At 33.7% G+C, this 18,279-nt stretch overlaps 3 protein-coding genes across 9 annotated transcripts; 2 read left to right on the top strand and 1 right to left on the bottom strand.

Annotated features, from left to right (window-relative positions):
• Window positions 1-402: 402 nt before the first annotated feature.
• Window positions 403-10,490, bottom strand: LOC661439 (tyrosine decarboxylase). 2 transcript variants are annotated; one of them, XM_008199809.3, is made up of 9 exons: window positions 9,831-10,474; window positions 7,032-7,348; window positions 6,626-6,985; window positions 3,472-4,011; window positions 3,257-3,422; window positions 3,139-3,209; window positions 796-995; window positions 662-745; window positions 403-594 (listed from the first exon to the last, which is right to left on the bottom strand). In XM_008199809.3, the coding sequence occupies exons 2-9, from the start codon at window positions 7,344-7,346 to the stop codon at window positions 447-449; spliced, it is 1,884 nt and encodes a 627-aa protein (XP_008198031.1). In that variant the 5' UTR covers window positions 7,347-7,348; window positions 9,831-10,474; the 3' UTR covers window positions 403-446. The 2 variants fall into 2 exon arrangements, with proteins under 2 accessions (XP_008198031.1, XP_064210701.1); XM_064354631.1 differs by lacking the exon at window positions 403-594 and having other exon boundaries at window positions 604-745; window positions 3,110-3,209; window positions 9,831-10,490.
• Window positions 10,491-10,835: 345 nt separating this feature from the next.
• Window positions 10,836-13,662, top strand: LOC103314268 (receptor-type tyrosine-protein phosphatase kappa). Of its 5 annotated transcripts, none has more exons than XM_008199808.3 (11): window positions 10,836-11,088; window positions 11,145-11,392; window positions 11,440-11,584; window positions 11,634-11,812; window positions 11,860-12,486; window positions 12,534-12,624; window positions 12,673-12,752; window positions 12,806-13,072; window positions 13,123-13,253; window positions 13,305-13,440; window positions 13,494-13,662. In XM_008199808.3, exons 1-11 carry the CDS (start codon window positions 10,917-10,919, stop codon window positions 13,545-13,547), a joined length of 2,130 nt encoding a protein of 709 aa, XP_008198030.1. In that variant the 5' UTR covers window positions 10,836-10,916; the 3' UTR covers window positions 13,548-13,662. The 5 variants fall into 5 exon arrangements, with proteins under 5 accessions (XP_008198030.1, XP_064210699.1, XP_015839316.1 ...); XM_064354629.1 differs by having other exon boundaries at window positions 10,843-11,084; XM_015983830.2 differs by having other exon boundaries at window positions 10,843-11,088; window positions 11,634-11,816; window positions 11,867-12,486.
• A 267-nt stretch (window positions 13,663-13,929) lies between these two features.
• LOC103314267 (receptor-type tyrosine-protein phosphatase epsilon) lies at window positions 13,930-17,568 on the top strand. Of its 2 annotated transcripts, none has more exons than XM_008199807.3 (14): window positions 13,930-14,141; window positions 14,201-14,463; window positions 14,510-14,654; window positions 14,702-14,886; window positions 14,932-15,364; window positions 15,415-15,590; window positions 15,637-15,724; window positions 15,773-15,852; window positions 15,897-16,160; window positions 16,198-16,696; window positions 16,742-16,941; window positions 16,988-17,116; window positions 17,163-17,305; window positions 17,354-17,568. In XM_008199807.3, exons 1-14 carry the CDS (start codon window positions 13,994-13,996, stop codon window positions 17,544-17,546), a joined length of 2,946 nt encoding a protein of 981 aa, XP_008198029.1. In that variant the 5' UTR covers window positions 13,930-13,993; the 3' UTR covers window positions 17,547-17,568. The 2 variants fall into 2 exon arrangements, with proteins under 2 accessions (XP_008198029.1, XP_064210698.1); XM_064354628.1 differs by having other exon boundaries at window positions 14,000-14,137.
• The last annotated feature ends 711 nt before the right edge of the window (window positions 17,569-18,279 follow it).

Genomic DNA, 18,279 nt, shown 5'->3' with positions numbered 1-18,279 from the left:
GATTGGTAAATTTGAAAGGTGATATCTTTGCCAGACTGTCTTTTTTGATGTTGGAATTACTGAAAAACTTATAAGTTAAATATCCGCATGTTTGGAATTTTAAAAATTCTGTTGGATACACAATAGATACACAATCCCGTTTAAATTAGGTTAAAAAATTCAGCCTCGTGACGTGTATTTGCGTCCATTGCAATATTTTATTCAGCAATAAACATTTACTCTCTCTCCGTTATATTTATCCGAGTCAGGCGCAATATTAAACATGTTTGGTACATAATTCATTAATTTAAAGATCCTCGTATATAAATATCCCAACTCGATCGCATTTTAACAATGACGCAATAACCACCACATTTACGAACCATTAAAAGCGGGAAACTTTGCCGGAAGACATGAAACGACTTTATTACTTTGCAAGCCTAATTTATTGTAATTAAGCGGTACATTTAGTGATCAGTTTGATGCAGTTTTCTGGGGAAAACCGGCGAACGTTTCGGCGACTTGCTGTTTTCCCCCTCGGGCGAGGGCGACTGGCCCCCGTTTGTTGCTTTTCCAGCGGCTTTTAATCGAACTTTCGTATCGAGATGCCGGAACCTGGAAAAATAATAAAAGTGATCGAAAGTTTGCTCCTGAGCTGAATTAATAAGCGAGGAAAAAGTACCGAATCGGGACGTCGCTCGAGGTTCCATCCTCGTTGATTCCTTGGAAGAGGAAGGCCAACGGCCAGCTGATCCACGAAGCGCTCCTGAAAAAAATAATTAGCCGGCGATTTTAAAATTAATGATGATGAGGTACAAAGGCGGTTGGACCGTGACATTCCCATCGGGTGACTCGGCGGTCTCGGTCAGATGTCTCCGAGTTGAGGGCAAAGCTTTGGCGATCGAAGGATTGTAGATCTTCGGATCACTGACCATACGCACGAAGAAGGAGCGTTTCTGGGCCAATGTCTCCTTTTTCTTGCGCTCCAGCAGCTCGAACACCTCGTCTTGCTGCTCCTGCAACGCATCTGTGTGTAGGGAAAGCCGCTTCTTTCAAGTTAAGATTAATTAGTGCTTCGGATGAAATACGACTATAAATATGAATTACTTCATCGTAATTGGGATGGAATTTGGCCTCAGTGAATCACACGCTTCCTCCTATGTCATATCTGTTTTCAATCATTTTGTGTATTATTATAATGGAAAAAGCGGCATTGACATTCGACGCAGATGCCGAGAGATTTATTTATTTTGTCATTTTCTGGCTTAGGAAGTGACAAAACGGCAAGCCCCCTTTCGTCATTCACAAATATATTACTTGGCCTGAGTCTTGAGTTTTTTAAAGAATTAGTCCTAGATCGTAAAGCAATTAAATAAATATAATTGTTTTAATAATAATTTTTTATTTCCAGCAGAATACATACTAGAAATCTATTTATTTTCAGGATTGTTTTCAATTTTCTAATAAATTCGTACAATGAGAAGCATAAGTTGTAAAAGTTATAAAATTTTTATATTTAATTTATGTCAAAAATGTTTATTAAGTTTTGAAAAAATGAATACCACATTTTTAATAATATCGTAGATTGTGACGCAGATTTTATTTTTGTAAATCATCATTGAGTTAAAAGAAGGAAAAAAATTTTGGCAAATCAATCAATTTTCAAATGTACTTGTAAATTTTTATTGAATGTGTAGGTCGTATCAAATTTGTTTATCTCTTGAGTTTTTAGAAGGAAAATTAAAAAATTATGAGAGAATTTGATCTACTTTCAGGATTATTTTAGAAAATTCATTGAATTCGTAGATCGAAAGGCATTTAAAAAATATCTATACTTTATTTTTTTGATTATTTTAAAGGATTATGCCATGGAAAACTTTATTTTCGTAAAGAATAAACATGTTTGCAATTTTTTTTCAGTTTTCAGATTTGAAAATTAAATTAAAATTCCACATATTTTTAATAAATTCGTAGGATCGTAAATAAGATTTTTATTTTTGTAAATCATTTAAAATTGTTAGCGTACCTAAGTTTTGAGTTTTTAGGGAACAAGTTGAAAAAGTGTGAGAAGTTGGTGTATTTCAAGATTACTTGCAAATAGGTCGTAAAGCAGTTAAGAAAATATAATCCAAAATTGTTTGATAAATTATTTAATTATTAATTATTAAAGAATTATGCCGTGGAAAACTTTATCTTTGTAAAGGATATAAACATGTTCGCATTTTTTTCAGTTTTCAGAAGATTAAAAAATTAAATTAAAATTTCACATATTTCTAATAACTCCAAAAGTCGTAAAGCAATTTTTATTAAAACAAATGTGAGCTACACCTAAGGTTTGATTTTTTTATTTGTTTGATTTTTTGAGTTTTCAAAAGAAAAATTAAAATAATGAGAGAAATTGATTTATTTTCAGAATTCTTTTAGAATTTTCATTGAATTCTAGAACGAGAGGCAATTAAAAGAATATTTATACTTTATTTCTTTTGTTTTTTTAACAATTATAACATGGAAAACTTGATTTTTGTAAATAATATAAACACGTGTGCAATTTTTTTTCAGTTTTCAGAACATATGAAAAAAAATTTTTACACATTATTCAGTAAGTGGTAAAGCAATTTTAATTTTTGTAAATCATTTAAAATTGTTAGCTAGGTACCTATGTTTTGAGTTTTTAGAGAAAACTAGTTGAAAAAATGTGAGAAATTGCGATGTATTTTCAGGATTAAAAGCTTTCAAGATTCAAGATAGGTGGTAAAGCGATTAAAAAAATTAAATATAAGATATAATTATTGTTTAACTAAATTTTGAGTTTTATTTTTATTATTTGTAGATTTTTAATAAATTCATTCACTAGATCATTTATTTTATTTTGATAGATATTCTAACATTGTTTGCTAAATTTTGAGTTAGTAGAAGAAGCGCTGAGAAAACTAAACCACATTTTTAATAAATTTAATAAATCATAACTCATAATCATAATACGTGTTAGATTATTGATAAAGTAACTTTTATTTTTTGCAAACGAATTTTCAAAGGGAGAGTTGAAAAAACATGAAAATTTGGAGTATTTTCAAGATTATTTGCAAAATTTTAATGAATTCGTATGTTACATAATGAAAATAACTCAAACCTGTACAAGACGAATGAAAATCCGCTTACTTGTTCTTTTTCTAAAGCCTGACTATCGAATAATTCTTCTGAAAAGTCCTTAATAACCTTCCATGCATAATCTGTGAAAAAAGACATTTTTTCGAGAAATAATTAATTTGAGTGGTACCTATATCGGCCTCGGTGGCATTTTGTGCCACCACACAGAACCTGATAACATATTTATCATTAACATTGGCCGGAACCATGTGAAGTTTCCCGGAAGCATTGATGTTGCACAACAGCTTTTCATTAATTTTATCAGATCCCTTCAACCGGAAACACACAAGACCCAGCTAAAACCAACCAAATTATTCAAAAACATTCGGCAGTTGTGTCACCCACTTTGACATTATTGCAAATTTCAAATCTGTGATCTTTGAGAACCAACGATTCGAAAATCTTGGCAAGCTTAATGTGATGCCTGATGTATTTTTGTAGTCCGGAAATCCCGTAACTTCTTAGTACAAACCACAGCTTCAGCGATCTAAATCTCCGACTTAAGGGGACTCCCCAGTGGCGGTAATCAATCGTGGCGTCTGAATATCCGTGTTGGAGATAAAGCGGATCTACCACCAATGCGGATGTTAATCGAATTCTGTCTCGCACCCACATTGTGGAACAATCGAAATTTGTCAATAACCATTTGTTCGGGTTCGTGTTGAAAGAGTCGGCGTATTCGACCCCGGACAGGAGGTATTTCAGCTCGGGGCAAATGAAGGCATTGCCGGCGTAAGCTCCGTCCACGTGCAGCCACACGCAGGGGAATTTGCGGCACACGGGGCCGATCTCGTTCAGGTTGTCGAAGGAGCAGCACGAGGTGGTGCCCAGGGTTGTGGACACGAAGAACGGGATGAGGCCCATGGTCTCGTCCTCTTCCATTGCCTGAAATTCGGTTATTTCCAAAAAAAAACGCTCAAATATACATTTACTGTGAAGAAATATTGGGAATTGCTTTCGAAACCGATGAATTATCACGCTGTGGATAATAGCACGGAAACACCTGTTATGTTCTAACCCTTCGTTTATATTAAGACGTCACGATCTTTGAGGGTAATGAATAATAAGGGAGGAACAAATTATCTTAAATCACGGAAAAGCCACCTGCTTGCTCATAAAGTGTCACAGAATCGTCAACTGCTCTCACAATGCGACAATAAAAAATATACGAAATTGTTAGGTATTACACAAAATTATTTTCAAGAATACAGTTTTTTTTTAATGGAACATCCTATGAATGTATTGTAAAGTATTTCTGGACGTAGTTTTGAATACTGTTGATTCTGATTGCTTACCGAGTTATACTTACCTTTTATGGGCAAGAAATTGGATAGTAATTGATTTTAAAATAACTAATTCTTAAGTCGTAATTTTTTGCGCCAGAATATAGCGATTTCAGGTTTTCTCTAACAAATTTTGCCATTTTTGAGCCAGGAATCGTCCAAAACCAGGTACTTACGACGTCGTTTTCAACCAGTTTAAAGCAATTTTAGCTTTTTACACCAAATTTTGTTGGCGATTTTAGGTTTTTTGCACTTAAATCGTTGTTTTCGGCGCCAGAGCACAGTGATTTTAGGTTTTCTTTCGCTATTTTTAACACTCTTAAGGCAGGATCAATTGATTTTAAGAAAAATGGTGCCTAAATTGTTGTTTTTGTTGTCATAACAAAACGATTTCATATTTCGTATTTTTGAGTAAAAATTTTTTTAGTATTAACTTATTTCAACAAATCTGGTGATTAAATCGGTTTTTCAAAAGGTAGTAAGCAATTTTTGCTTTTTTACAGCAAATTTTCCTGATTTTAAGCAAAGTATTAAATTATTTCTGGCTAAAACTCTAACAAGTTTTGGCATTTTTGAGCCAGAAATCGTCCAAAATCAATTGATTTCAACATGGTGCTTATATATCATCGTTTCCGACCAGTATAAAGCGTTTTCAGCTTTTTACAACTAGTTTTATTGCTATATTAGAAATTTCAAGTCTTTTGCACTTAAAACGTGCCAGAATAAATTGGTTTTAGGTTTTGGTTCGCTATTTTTCACATTTTTAAGGACGGAATTGTTTGAAATCAACAAATTTAATTTTTAACACACTGGTGCTTAATTTTTTTTGTTTTCGTTGTCATAATAAGACGATTTTCGACAGTTAGTTTTGATATTTTTGAGTAAAAAATCTTTGAAAATTAACTTACTTCAAGAAAACTGGTGATCAAATCGTAGTGTTTTTGCTTTTTAACAGCAAGTTTTGCCGTTTTTTAGCAAGGAATGTTCCGAAATCAATGTTTGTAACTAAAATAGTGTTTAAATCTTAAAGTTTTCGGAACATGAATAAAGCGATTTTGGATCTTCGACAGCAAAAATTAGGTAATATACTTATTTCAACAAAATTTGTAATTAAATTGTTTTTTTTAAGGCAGTCTAAAACGATTTATGCATTTCTTCACCGAGTTTTATCGTTTTACAGCAAAATTGTTGCTTAAATCGAATTTTGTTGCTTTTAAACAAGGAATCGTCCGAAGAGTTTTCAGCTTTAGTTTAGTTTTTAGTGTTTAAATTATCAATTTTTCGCCGAAATAAAAGAAAACTCAAAATATCTTTGTATTCGGAACCGTTATTTCCTGGAATGTCTCCGGGTTTTTACCAGGAGACAGGTAATTTAAATTGCATTCCAATGACTTTTGCTTTTTTACTCTAAGATCTAAGTCTTATTGGTCCGAGAAAAACGCAAAAAACGAGTTGAACTTTTTCCTTTTTTTACTTTTCCTACTCCGATGACGGGCACGCTATTGGAGCTAGCGACAAATGTCAACTACCATTTAAATTGTTGTAAAAAACCTTGCAAAATGGGATAGCTGACAAGGCGATGTCTCGAAAATAATCAATTTTCAAAGGCCGATTACGGCGAAATTGAAAGAGCTTTTCATAGATATAAGATGAATTTCTACATCATAAGACCTACAAATACGTTTTAGAAAAATTAAAAAAGTACTATGTATAAGTATTTTTAATAGTAGTAGGTATACCTATTATTAAATTCATGGTATAATGCATGTTCGTTATACACGAAATGAATTCGACACTTTATCTACGACCTCATTGCCATTTTTCATTTAAAACGTTTTTATCAAAGAAACAAATTTGTTTCTAACTGATACGAATTATAAGATTTATTCGATTTATTTATGACGACGAAATAAATTTTTCTAAAATTCTCATACGATTTCTGTGACTTGATGGATTTGTTTTCTTAAAATTACCTTCCGATTAAGTATTACTTAGTTGAAGATGTAATTCTAGATTGACGAGTTTGGCGTATGATCTGACGATTCGAGTTTAATACTTTTAATTCCCCAAATAAGGGGGGCTTAAAATTTTATAAAAAAAAAAGTTAATTGTTGCAAAATCTGGTCTCAAATTTTATTTCTACATAATTTTTTTGTGAAAAAATTGTAACGAAAAGTTTTTGATAAAATTCGTCACTTTATAAACCATTTATGTACCATCATAAGTGTGGACCCCCTCAGTGAGGATTTTTCATCCGGTTCCAAAATCCTCAACTTGACGAAACAAATCATCGCTGCCTTCTCCACACACGAGTGCGCCTCCTTGGAGCAATACGCCATCAACTTCGACAGCAAAAGCCCCTCCTCCACGAACGGATGTTGCTGCTTCAACCTCTTCAAAGCCTGCGCCCTCGCCGCCAACATCGACACCAGCACGCATTCGCTGGCCGACGTCTGGATAACTCCTCCACCTCGACTTCCTTCCTTAAACGCCAAAAACTGATCCGGCAAACCGATCGCCTTCCCCAACCAGTCCAAAACGATGGTTTCAAGTTCGGTCAAAGCCGGACTTGCAGCCTGAAATTTTGGTTGAGTTTTGGGGCGTTTGGGAGGTGATTTGTACCCAGGAGAAGCCGATACAGCCGATCCCGTCTGAGAGCATGTCTCCAAGAATGGAGGGAAAGGAATTTCCGGAGGGGAAATACGCGTGGAAGCGCGGATGTTGCCAGTGAGTCACTCCAGGCATTATTTTTGACTCGATGTCGGACATGATGGCGTCCCAGTCTTCGGGGTTGTGGGGGGCTTCTTCGGGGAGGAGTTTGCGGAGGTAGCCCGGCTCGATGTTGGGGGTGACGCGCCGGGAGTGGAGGTTCTCGTTATAGTTGCAGATGTAGTCCACCATTTCTTTGCCTTTTATTCGAAATTCGTTACAGTCCATGGCTAAATATACAAAATGGAGCTCAGTGGTCGGCAACACATTTAGCGCAAGAGTGTTTTAACTAATATTTTGCGCAAACATCAGTTAACCGAAAATTAAATCAGTTTTTAGTTTTTCAGGATTTTTTTTGAATTAAATAAAGTACTGATCGCATTTTAAAAAACTTAACATTCTCCTCTACAGCCCAAGTAAAAGAAAGCATTCTTTAAATACGTTAAAAAAACGTTTAGGAAAATGACTAAAATTCGACGCATTTTGCGTGGCATAGTTGCTCTTTAGCATAGTTTAAAACCTTAAAAAAACTTGATATTTTACAACAAAATTTTGCTTTACTCTCGTCACACGTATACTAGTAGCTTATTAATCTCTCCGTAAATTTCTTAAATAATCAAGTATTTCATTAAACTTTTATACTTACATGAACTTTAGACGTTTACAATTAAAAAAGTAAAAACACAGATTTGGCATCATCTAGCTTCTAATCAAAAAATATACAAAGCTTCTTTCACTTCACATTTCATTGTCTTTATACTAAAATTTTCTCCGAAAAGTAATTAACCTGCAATTAACTAACATAAACGTTAAATTTTAATATCATATTACAAAACCTTAAATTAATTCCTTTGAATATTTTTTTCGTAAAAATAAATAACTTGGAAGGTAAAATGTCATTATACTCATTACGAAAGTGAGCAATTTTTTTAGCAAAATCTAAATAAATTGGAGCTATTTTTTTAAAGACTTTTAATTGTAAATAATTGTATTATATATAATGTTTTTGTAAAAATATATCGATTAGGTAAACCTCAGACGAAAAACCCACAAATTGTGGCGTGGAAGAATTCTCTTAAAAGCTTAAGCTATCGTAAGATCATTTGCAAACTATTTTATTTTCTTTAACAGATATCAAAGTTTTCAGTTTTAAATTTTTTTGAATAATGTTGAGTTCTTTCGTGCAATTAGTAATTACGCCATAATGTATTATAAATATTCGATTTGCTGTTTAATTTTTTAAACTAACGAACTGCAGGGAAAATAAAACAAAAAAAAGTAATTTTGCAAAGTACAATATTGTGAATGCTTGGTAAAATAATCTAAATGGTAGGTAAAAATGTTTGGTATTAAAATAAAATTTTCAATATAAAATAATCTAAATGCTAAGTGGTCATGTATTTTTAAATAGAAAGTAGACAACAATAATATTTTAATTTGTTGCCGAAAAAAATGTTAGGTAACATATCTTTCAAAAATTTAATTAGAACACTTTTTTTTCATTTAAATTCCTCTAAAATTCTCTTCAAGATCTCGCTATTTTCATGGCTCAAGATAAGGTTGTCACTTTTTCGAGATCAAATACATACATTATCTTTCTTAATTTTTTATATATTATATGTCTTCATTAGGTAGGCTAAGTAAGGAATTAAGAACTCATTTAATGTATAGGAAAACCTACGGTGCTTTTAATTCAAAGCTAAACAGTTTTTTAATAAAATTCAATAAAATTTAACATTAATTTCTACATTTAAGTACAGGTTTCCAACTCTAAAATTTTCAAACATTGTTTTAAACAGAAAAAGGTCTTATCTAACCAAAACAGTGTATTTTGTAAAAAATGTAATTGTAAAAATCATAAACCCAGTATTCTGGTACTAAAATTAGACTGGTAAAAATGTAAACTTAAAGTCTAAAGATTTGAAATTATTATACTGAAAGGTAAAGTTTGAGGAACTTGCTATTTTAGAAAATGAAATTCCACATGGTACAACTTTTAAAGGAGAATTATGATCGCTTTGAATTAAATTGCAAACGAGGTTCGAAATTAAAATCTTTGGTTGGGATTGTAACGTATTATTCTATTTCAGTAAGTTATGGAATCGATGACTGTATAGAATTAGATGTTAAACTTAATGCTTTAAAAATTAGAATCAAAATTAAAAAACAAATATTTGAAATAATAACACAGAAATTAGATAGATCTGCTGGTTTAGAAACTATTATAGACTTCAATATACAAGCTGTACAAGCTGAGTTTGCTAAAAGTATTTGTACTGTAACCGAAACGATTTGATTAGCTACTACCAATATAATATTACAAATACGTAAAAAAATACGTAAACATTTAGTTGCATTTATCTAATCTAAAAATGTACTCGTAGATTAAACAGAAAGGTATGTAAGTTCGGTTTTATTGCAATTTTACATTAAACTAATATAGAGATTAGAGATTATGAGTGTGTATCTATAAATGATTAAATGTGGTTAAATAATTAACAAAGACGATTATTTATACCAAGAATGGTAGGAAAATATTTTTTTAATATTAGAAGAATAAATAAAAAATAAATGAATAAATGCGCAACCGTGTGTGTAAAAGTTCACAGAACTTGAAACTTGAATTTGAATTATTTATGAAACCTACAAGTTCGCGATTTGTAAACTGTATTAAATCAATAAATTTTTGAAACTGTGCGACTTTCTTCCTACCTGTTGCTTCGTACCACTTCCTGATTCTCCGGCACGAGTTTCACCACCAACTGCCACCGTTTAACTCTGCAAATAATTTTACCCTTCGACCTACGACTTCTTTCCCCAATAATTTTGCATCCCCGACTACAAAAGAGCTTCTCCATCTAATTGACTTTTCGCACCGACGCGACGTCAAACGTGCAGGAATTCCACTCCAATCACATCGACTCATAAAGAATCCCATTTTCACAACAATGGAAATAGCTCAAGTTTAGAACAAAAATGGTCAAACTGAAAATTAATTGAGCTCGTAAAATTGCATACGGGGAAGAAATGCTGCGTTATTTTCATAGTCCGTGGTTTATAGTGGGTTGGTGGTGCCAAGACGGCTTAAATTTCATTTCGGTCTTGGAATGGGGCTGCATTCCGATGAATTCATTCTCGCAGTCTCGAGTAGGGTACTGGAACGACCTCAATATCATGCCTTCGACATTCTATTAAATTCTTCTATAACGTCATTACTGGTGCTGCGTGGGGATTTTTGTCTCGCTTCAACCCTAATGTGGCTCACTGCGGCTTTTTCCGACTTGCACGAACAGGAAGGGCGATATTTCATTTCACAATTCTACTTGAGATAATTAGAATTTATTCGGGAATATGCTTTGCTTTTTTTGGAACTTTTCTAGTGCAAATTGTCTTTTTTCTTTCTTATGAAAGGGGCGAGGGTTAAACGCTTGGAAATGATTTCAAAGGGATATTTTTTCCAACACTCGACTGAAAATTATTTCCACAAACTTCTATTTTTAGACGGGCAAAGGAAATAAGCACAAGGAGGAAGTTAACAAATTGTTGTAGGAAGGTTTTACTATCTTTATTATTTTATGGACTCACAGATACGTATCAAAACATAGCTTACAGAACTCAAAAAATCACCAAAATTGGGGTAAACATTAGGTCAAAAAATATGTGTACCCACATTGCAAAAAAACTATTTATTGATAAAACATTATAAACGGCTTATCTGTTTATAAAGATATGATAAGTGCAATGGTTTCAAATTTGCGTTGATATTTCCGTGGTGTCTATGAAATCAGTTAATTAAATATGTACTTCATAAGAAAGGATGTGAAAATGTTAAATTTCTATCTTGTGGTGGTTTTAAGTGTGACACTTTTAAATGCCCAAGAAAGTACAACTTACTACTGTATCGTGAACAGCAACAGCTCTGCAGTAACAATCTTAGAACCTGCCGCTGGAAAAGATACTCCTGCTGTAGGTACGAATTTTGCAACTTTATAGAAAATATTTTTTGAATCTTAACTTGAATTCTAGCATATAGTTCAATTTTTCTGGACAACAGCACAGTTACTCTTAACACTTCACTTAATGAGAAATGGCCTCTTATTAATTCTTTGAATAATAGTTGTAATAAATTTCATGTAGATGTCTCGGATCAACGTTGGGAAACATTCCCAACCAATATTAGTCGCGCTTTAGAAAACGCCACAGCACCAATTTTTTTTAGTGTGAGGCTGGATAATGAGAACGAAACTTCAGCCATAAATGGCAGTAAAATAGGGGTTTGAGTTACATAATTAACTGAAACTATCTTAATATTAATTTTTAGTGGAACCTTTTAATGAAAAATGGTTCAAAGGTTTATTTATGCGACAAACAGCCAATACCCTGTTTTGAATCACGTTTACTTTTAGAAAAAAATGGCTCTGAGTTGTTTCAAAATTTACCCAATGCTGTATGGAAATTGCACGAATGTATGTAACTGAACTTTGTGACTTAAGAGACATTTTTACAAAATTGTAGATACATATTTTTACAACGAGAAGATTACAAATATCGAAATTTACACGAAAAGGGAAAGTTGTAATTATGTACGACAAGGCTGTCTTACCATATATTTAGCAATGTGTAAGAGTTGTAATATGACAATTTTACTAAACTCAAACAAAGCTTCAGTTAACCGAAAAGTGCTAAATACTACTGTTTGTAAGAAAAACAATCTGTCTTAGTGAAAAAAATCATTTTCTAGGGAACAGGCCATTGGAAGACTGTACAAATAGACTTAGAAGACTTTACGGATTGTTTCAGTTTCACTATCGATACAATAATTGCTTATGATTACACAGAAAACGTGTTTTGGGCCATTGGTGATAAAATCTACATGTCAACTCAACTGAGTTGTAACGAAAATAAGCGATACATTTCGTTCAAACCTTTTAAAGGAAAAAAAATAACTAATTATTTTTGTGAAACAGTAAGAGATGAGATGCTTAGTTTCACCAAACACCTTCCAGATGCTATTTCGGAAAACCCAACGAAACCAATACCTTTGCCACGTGACAAAAACAATACAAACGCCACCAACTGTACGCACAAAGCTAGAATATTTTCTACAGAATATCTATTAGTCATAGTTGTTATAACTGTAGCAACAATAGTCATAATTGCAATGGTGAAGACAAAATGCTTTGTTTTATTATGTTCAAGTGATAGTAAGGGATCATCAGATTTCCAGAAATTAGAAAGCGTTTCATTAACTGATGGGCGCGATTTTATCATTTCAACAATTTGGAGTCCCATCCAAAGAACTGATTTTGACAACTACTTTAAGAGGATTTCTGATCCAAATTCTCAAGAGCTTCGAAACCAATTTAGTGTAAGTTTGTTTTTTTTTTGTTTACTTTTAGTAATTTTTTTATTTAGAGCCTTCCTTCCGGCTACTCTGAACCTCATTCCGAGGCACTCAAGGAAGAAAATCTATCAAAAAATGTCTACTCTTCAAACTTCTGTCCTTGTAAGTGTTTCCCAAAAACTATTCCTTGGTCAATTTGGTGAGTTTTAGATGACCGAAATCGCGTGAAATTGAAGCGAAAAAAGCTTTTCGGGGTCACTTGTGATTACATAAATGCCAGTTATATTCAAGTAATGCGAACAAAGAAGATAATTTTAGCTAGATAACTGTCCATATTTTACAGGGATGTACTAGTTATAGAGAATATATAGCTACGCAAAACCCTCTCCAAAACACAGTCAACGACTTCTGGTACATGGTCTGGCAGGAAAATATCAAACACATTGTGATGATTTCAAGCAACGACGAAACGATTTTTTCCTACTGGCCGCAACAAATAAACGCCAGCGTTGTGTTTGGAAACATAAAAATTACCCTGGATGACATAGAACACAAAACTTTCTACAAACGGCGTTCTTTTACAATAGAACACAGAAAAATCCTCAGACAAGTTAGATGAAACAACAAGAATTATCAACGAATTGCATTTTTACATTTCAGGTTGAACAACTCCATTACGACTCTTGGGACAACAGTGATTCAGAAACCATCAAGTCGCATCAAATTATTGGTTTTATGGAACGGTTACTAACAATCCCACATTTGAGTTCACCAGTATTGGTTCACTGCTTGTATTATTTCGCAAAAAAATTAAATAATTCTTTCTAATGAAGTGTTAACAGGGCTGGCATTGGACGGACAGGACTGATAATTTTATGTGATATTGTTTTAAGATCGTTACCACTTACGAACACTATTGATATTTATTCGAACGCCAAAGCACTCAGGAAAAGTAGGGTTCACATGCTGCACACTTTGGTAGAATAAATAATAAAATAATGCAGCCTTTACTCGATTTTTTATACTTTTAGGAGCTATACAAGTTAGCACACTTGGTTGTGCGCGATTTTTTGAACAAAGCCTAACCATTATTTCCTGAACAGTTCTTGTATTCTGTATTTTTATCCTACTTACAAATATTTTCTTTTAAAAATCCTGTATTTACGCTTAAAACCCTAAAATAATAAACAATAAAAATTTCGTTGTCCATTTTTTACTCCTGCGCTTTACCTCTCGAAGCAAACATTAAAAACATAAGTAACGATATGTTACTAAAAATAATTAAATTTATTAATTTATTAGTATTTTCTTTATACATTTATTTCTTTTTTTTTTTTTCACAACATACAATTGGTCGCTTGGATCAATGTTTGAGTTAAAAACTATTTTTTGAAAGATTTTGTTAACCCTGTAGCTATTATTTACCTTGAATTGGGTTGGGACAGATTAGATAAGAACACATTTTAAAGACTGATTTATGTTTAATTTAACGATAAAATCACTTATTTGATTATTTCGGCATCTTGTAAAAATGTTAATTTATTTGTTTCTTTCGGTTATTTTAAGTGTGTCATTTTTAAATGCTGAAGAGAATAAGACTTTATTCTGTATCGTGGATTGTGACAGCCCTGGCTTTATAATTTTAGAGCCTGCCATTGGAAAAGACTCGACTCAAGTAGGTATGCATTTCCTGGTTTGAGGAAAAACACATTTTATTTTAACTTCATTTTTGTGTTAGATTCTCGCTCAATTTTTCTGGACAACAGCACAGTTACGTTTAATACTACTCTTCCAGATAAGTGGACTCTTATTAGTTCCTTAAATAATAATGACAATAAATTTCATGAGCATGTCTCTGATCAGCGTTGGGAAACGTTGCCAAACAGTCACAGTGAGATCGCAAAAATTATGAGAGCTTTGGAAAACGCCACAGTATCAGTTTTTTTAAGCGTGAGGCTAAATAAGAACGAAACATCACTAATAAATGGCAGCAAAATAGGGGTTCGAACCAGATCATTAATTGAAAATGTGTTAGACTATTTTTTAGTGGAATCTTTTGATGAAAAATGGCTCAGAAACGTATTTATGTGACAACCACCAAACATCCTGTACCGAATCACATTTACGGTTAGAAAAAAGTGTCTCTGAGTTGTTCAATAACTTATTCAGTGCCTTATGGAAACTGCACGATTGTACGTACTGAACTTTTTGACTTAACAGACATTTTTATAAATTGTAGACACGTATTTTTACACTGAGAAGATCACAAATACCGAAATTTACACAAAAAGGGAAAGTTGTAGTTATGTACGAAAGGGCTGTCTTGTAATGTATCTAGCAATGTGCAAGAACTGTAACATGACAGTTTTGTTAAATCCAAACACAGTTGCGTATTCCGTCAATGGAAGAAACAATAGCATAATGGTCTGTCAGAGGCATTTTTATTTAGTAAAAATTATTATTTTCCAGGGCACTGGCACATGGATGACTGTAGAAATAGACTTGGGCAATTTTACAGATTGTTTCAGCCTTGCAGCTGAAACAATCGCTCGTAATGGCTCAGAAGACGTATTTTGGGCCATCGGTGACACAATCTACATTTCAACCACTCTGAGTTGCCACAAAAATAAGCGCTACATTTCGCTCGACACCACGAAAAAATTGACTGATTTTTTTTGCGAAACTGTGACAAACAAGCCACTTAACTTTAGCACCCAGCTTTTGAAACCTTTGAACAAGACAGAAAAATTCCCTCTAACAACCACCAAGAACGATACAGTTCCGACCAACAAAGCTAGCTCGTTTAGTGTAGTTTACATAATTATTATTGCTCTACTAATAACAATAATTATAACAACAGTGGTTGCAGTTCTTTGTAAAAGACGATTTTGGGCACGGACACGTACATTTGCCAATATGTAGCGTCGCTTTAACTTTTCTGATTTTTTTTAGCAACTGAAGCAAGTGTGGCGTTTGATTCGGTGCGCTTACTTGACATAGCATCCAACTCTGAAACAATTGATCGAAAAGACTGGCCTTTGCCGATTAAACGCGGCGAATTTGAAGACTACATTCACAAAAACTGTGACTTGAGAGAAAGTTCCACTGAGCTCCAGTTACAATTTTCTGCAAGTATATTGACGAAAGGTGGTTGGGTTTTATTGGGTGTTTTAGGCTCTTCCGTCCGGATATCTCAAAGAGTGTAATGAGGGGAAAAAAGAGGCGAATTTGGCCAAAAATCGATACCCGAAAATACTTCCTTGTAAGTTTTCAGTTGTACAATCCCACTCAGTCTATTTGTTTCTTTCAGACGATGATACCCGAGTTAAGCTTAAAGCAAATTTAGGTGATACAGGCACTAGTGACTACATTAACGCCAGTTATATCAAAGTAAAATCGTTAATTGTAAGTTCAAACTTTAGGGAATTTTGTAGGGATTTAACAGTGATAAGGAATACATCGTGACCCAAAACCCGCTAGAAAACACCGCTGTTGACTTCTGGAGGATGATTTCGCAGGAACAGGTCGAACACATTGTGATGATCAGCAACAAAGAGGAGGGGGTCCACCAATATTGGCCCCAATTTAATAAAACGGAGTCGTACGGAGGAATCGAAGTTTCGTTCACAGAACACGACATGTACGAATTCTACGACCACCGTGTGTTCACCATCACGTGCTTTGGTGAAAACAGAGTGGTAAGTACACCAAGCAAATTCAACTACAATTTCTCAGATAAACCAATTTCATTTTCACGCCTGGTCGAAAGAGATGCTTGCAGCGTATGTCTTTGCCGATTTCATCAACCGGCTCCTGATGATTCCGCACCAAAGCGCCCCTGTGGTCTTCCACTGCAAGGCCGGGGTCGGGAGATCAGCCACTATACTTTTGTGCGACATTGCCCTGCGCTCAGTTGCCATAACTGGCAATTTTGACTTGTTCTCCATCACGAAAACCATGAGGGAATGTCGCGTGGACATGGTCCAGAATATTAGGCAATACGTTCTCGCCCACTTAATTATCTACGAAGCTTTGAATTACAAAGATCTGGCGATTGGACTGGACGAGGACTGCGAGAATAATTTCAGTAAATACTTCGAAGGCAATTTGGTGAAAAGGCTGTGGTCCAGTTATTTGGAAAATAGGGAGTGGATTGATGAAGTTATAATGCCCTACCACATTTGCGCAAACTACCCCAAGTTGAATCGCTACGTTGACCCTAATCTGCTCCCAGGTTTGCAAAATTCGATTTGAATTTTTTATTTGACGAATTTTGTAGTCGAACACAGTCGGGTTAAACTTAACGGTTTGGAAGAAGCTGACTACATTCACGCAATGTATGTGAACGATTACAACCAAATGAAGAACTTTATTGTGGCCCAGCAACCAATGAGAGCCACAATGACCAATTTCTGGTTGATGGTTTTAGAAAAATCGGTCACTACAATTATTAATTTACACGAACTGGACCCGAGATGTGTACGAAGTGGGTTTTCCCTCACAAATAATTCATCCAGTGTTTTAGGGCGATTTGTGCTATTACCCAGTGTGGAACCAAAAATTTTTAGAAATAAACGATGACATTTTGATCAAGTTGGATTCAGAGGAACAACACAGAAATTACGAAAAATTAACCATAATTGTCACAAGAAATGTATGTTTTAAGTGTGCAAAAACTATAACGAATGAATGAATTCCAGGAGCAGCAACGCAAAATTAAACTGTTCTGTATCAAAAACTGGTCAAAAATTAAAGCTTTGCCCGACTCTACCGACGTTGTTGTCAGTCTGTGGGAAGCCATGGGGGACCAAAATCCAGACTATCCTACACTAATCTGTTGCGAGTTCGTTTATTGTTGTGTTTTTTGCAATATTTGACGCAATTATTTCAGTGATGGGATTAGGGCGAGCAGTTTTGTGGCTTGTTTTTTCTACATGGCCGACAAAATGATTCACGAGAGGAAGTGTGACGTGGTTGGGGCCGTGAGGGCCGTTAGGCGGACTCATCACAATTTTATTAATTTCGAACAGTTTGTTTTTCTTTTCCACTGTGCAGTAGCATTTTATAAAAATTGCGTCGAGTAGCAAATTTAGAAAGAGAATTCGAGTTTAGGCCTTTTTTAGCCCAATTTTCCCCCTAACTCATAATTTATTTCGCAAAATATGCGACTAGACTAAGTTTTTTTCGAAGACTTTAGCCAGATTTTTAGGTAAAAACAAGGAAAAATCACCAAAAAGTTAAACCAAAAGTTTAACTCTTGGTGTAGGTAAGCACATTCTAATAACTAGGAAAATTCTGCACATTAGGTCAATAATATTTGTGTTGAAGCACTTTTTGGGCTAAAAAGTCACAAAATCTTACAAAAGCCGGACTAGAAAACCACTAAATCAGGCCAAAAATAGCTGCGCCTGAAGTTAAAAACGAAAATTGAATGTTTCTAACTTGTTCCTAAACTTTATCGCTTTCCAAAAATTCACAAATTTTAGATGAAATAATTTTTTAATTAAGTTGATGGAATAATATTGGGTATAGTTTTGTTTGAAGTAAGCTCTCTTTTTTCAAGTGCAATTAAACAAATTTTAAATCTGCTTAAAGGACAGGTTGTCTTTTAAATTTAAGTTTTAAATAAATCGAAATTAAAAAACAAAAATAAAAAAAAATCATAAAATACCTTTATTTAATGATTTTAACTTAATAATTATTTACCTATTTATTACTTTTATCTTATTTATTTTGGTATCCACTATTTTGTTTTATGTAACGTTTCGAAAGTAAAACATCGTGAAAATTTAGATAAAATGAGTAACAGTTCACACT

The sequence above is a fragment of the Tribolium castaneum genome, chromosome 2 (genome assembly GCF_031307605.1).
Source record: "Tribolium castaneum strain GA2 chromosome 2, icTriCast1.1, whole genome shotgun sequence".
Lineage (NCBI taxonomy): Eukaryota > Metazoa > Arthropoda > Insecta > Coleoptera > Tenebrionidae > Tribolium > Tribolium castaneum.
Note: the sequence above shows the minus strand (reverse complement) of the source record. Positions and strands in the feature narration are given on the sequence as shown.

Bases quoted from the DNA above. Each gene is read 5' to 3' on its own strand.
- LOC661439 (XM_008199809.3), bottom strand. From the start codon at position 7,346: ATGGACTGTAACGAATTTCGAATAAAAGGCAAAGAAATGGTGGACTAC. The intron at 996-3,138 runs GTAAGCGGATTT...GATGCGTTGCAG, and splicing joins AGGCTTTAGAAAAAGAACAA to GAGCAGCAAGACGAGGTGTT. The intron at 746-795 runs GTACCTCATCAT...TATTTTTTTCAG, and splicing joins GTCACGGTCCAACCGCCTTT to GAGCGCTTCGTGGATCAGCT.
- LOC103314267 (XM_008199807.3), top strand. From the start codon at position 13,994: ATGTTAATTTATTTGTTTCTTTCGGTTATTTTAAGTGTGTCATTTTTA. The intron at 15,725-15,772 runs GTAAGTTTTCAG...TGTTTCTTTCAG, and splicing joins ATACCCGAAAATACTTCCTT to ACGATGATACCCGAGTTAAG. The intron at 16,697-16,741 runs GTTTGCAAAATT...CGAATTTTGTAG, and splicing joins TGACCCTAATCTGCTCCCAG to TCGAACACAGTCGGGTTAAA.
- LOC103314268 (XM_008199808.3), top strand. From the start codon at position 10,917: ATGTACTTCATAAGAAAGGATGTGAAAATGTTAAATTTCTATCTTGTG. The intron at 11,089-11,144 runs GTACGAATTTTG...CTTGAATTCTAG, and splicing joins AAAAGATACTCCTGCTGTAG to CATATAGTTCAATTTTTCTG. The intron at 11,585-11,633 runs GTATGTAACTGA...ACAAAATTGTAG, and splicing joins TGTATGGAAATTGCACGAAT to ATACATATTTTTACAACGAG.